Below are 1,837 nucleotides of genomic sequence, written 5' to 3'. Positions count from 1 at the left end.
GGGGTGGGGGGGGGGGGGGGGGTTGTGTGTTATTAAAAATAATGCCCCCCCCCTGCTCTGAGAAAGGCCTCCTTGGCAGGATGTGTGCATGGGGAACACGCGTGTCGCCGTCCCAGCCGTGGGGAGACCCCCGGAGCCTTCATCCATGGGGCGCGCCCATCCCCGTCCCCTTTGGGCTGGGGGGGGGCCACCAGGGAAAGCCTCAGGGAGAAGCATCGGTGGGAGCCAAAGCTTCATACCCACAGCCCCCCCCGGACCCCCCCAGGCCCCTCACTGGTTGGGGATGATGTAGACGCTGTCCTCGCCGGGGGTCTGCGTGTTGGCGTAGATGGGCTGGTCCCCGGAGACAGCCTCACTCTCCAGAAAATAGTCGTCGTCCACCGGAACCTGGGGTCTGGGGGGGACACACAGAGGGGTGGCCCCCCCGCACCGTGCCCAGGCGATGGGGCAGGTCGGGGGGGGAGCTGGTCCCTGATGAGGGAGCGAACCCCATGGGGTGGCTTTGGGGGTGTGGGTGGGTGGAAAGGGCTCAGCCCTGGCAAGCGCCTGGGCTTTGGGGGTGGCGGGATGGGATAATGTGGGATGGCACGGGATGGGGGGACGTGGGATGGCATGAATGGGACCGGATGGCATGGCACAGCATGGATGGGATGGGATGGCATGGCATGGCATGGCATGGCATGGCATGGGATGGCACAGCGTGGCATGGCACAGCGTGGGAAGGGATGGGACATACCCCAAGCAGCTGATCCCCGTGCCGGATCCTCACCTGTACCGCTGCTCCTGCCATTCTGGCGTCCAGCCCCGCGCGGCAGCCGGAGCGGCGCAGGGGCTCATGAAGATATTCTCATAATCCGGCGCGGCAGCGGTGGCATCGGCGGCACCGATCTCAGCGGCCCGGCTGATGTAGCGGGGCTGCCCGTGGGCCGCGGCAGACTCCCGCTTACCCCACCCCGCGCCGGCAGCAGCGCCGGCCACTTTCCTCCGCCGGTAGCAAACCACGGCGGCGATCGCCAGCAGCACGGCCGCCCCGACGGCGGCCCCGACCGCGCCGGCCACCAGCCCCACGTTGCCCTGGCATTCCCGGGTGTGGAAATTGGTGACGTTGAAGGAATCGTCTTGGGACATGAAGCACTGGCACCAGAGCGCCGTGCCCTCCGGCTGGGAGCAGGCTGCCAGGACGCTGCCCACCACGTCGCAGTGGCACGGCACCGCCAAATAACGCAGGGTGTCCTGGAAGGCCGTGGTGGGCACGGCGGGCAGGGGGTTACCCTGAAGCCACAGCTCCTGCAGAGCCGTGGCGTTGGCGAAGAAACCGGCGGGCAGATCCCGTAACCGGTTGTGCTGCAGCCGGAGATGCCGAAGCCCCTGCGCTCGGCTCAGGAAAGCGTCCGGCAGCTCCCGTAACTGGTTGTACGACAGGTCCAGGTTTTCCAGCTCCGGCTCGACGCGGGACGAGGGGCTCAGGGCCTCGATGCCGTTATGGCTCAGCCACAGCCGGTTCTGCCGCTGGAAGAGGCCCCAGTCCAACTCGGCGCATCGACGGCTGCTGTTGATCAGCGTGAGCTCGGCGGGGGCATCCGACGGCACGGTGAAGCAGGGGGCCGCGGGGCGCAGCGCCAGCAGCAGCAGCGGCATGAGGGGGGCTGCGGGGTGCCCCATGGCCCCTCCGCCCCACCGGGCGCCTGGGTGGAAAATTAGGGAGGGGGGGTGTCAGCAAAACCCACCTGAGCCCCCTTCCCATTCCAACTGAGCACACCCTCCCAGCGCAAACCAGTCTGGCACCCACCCCGCTGCCTCTCTGCCCCGGCAGGGCAGCACCCAAGGGTCCTGGCAG

General features: G+C 68.2%; 1 protein-coding gene across 1 annotated transcript in view; it reads right to left on the bottom strand.

Moving 5' to 3' along the window:
- LOC104828482 (leucine-rich repeat-containing protein 25-like) overlaps positions 1-1,665 on the bottom strand; it is a 1,946-nt gene extending 281 nt beyond the window's left edge. Inside the window, exons 1-2 of the mRNA XM_010562164.1 lie at positions 770-1,665; positions 275-394 (exon numbers count right to left, since the gene is read on the bottom strand). Coding sequence (XP_010560466.1) covers positions 275-394; positions 770-1,662 — 1,013 coding nt within the window. The 5' untranslated portion in view covers positions 1,663-1,665. The remainder of the gene's footprint in view (positions 1-274; positions 395-769) is intronic.
- Between the last annotated feature and the right edge of the window lie 172 nt (positions 1,666-1,837).

Source organism: Haliaeetus leucocephalus, unplaced genomic scaffold (genome assembly GCF_000737465.1).
Source record: "Haliaeetus leucocephalus isolate CR32 unplaced genomic scaffold, Haliaeetus_leucocephalus-4.0 Scaffold157, whole genome shotgun sequence".
Lineage (NCBI taxonomy): Eukaryota > Metazoa > Chordata > Aves > Accipitriformes > Accipitridae > Haliaeetus > Haliaeetus leucocephalus.
This window is presented reverse-complemented; position numbering and strand designations above follow the sequence as displayed.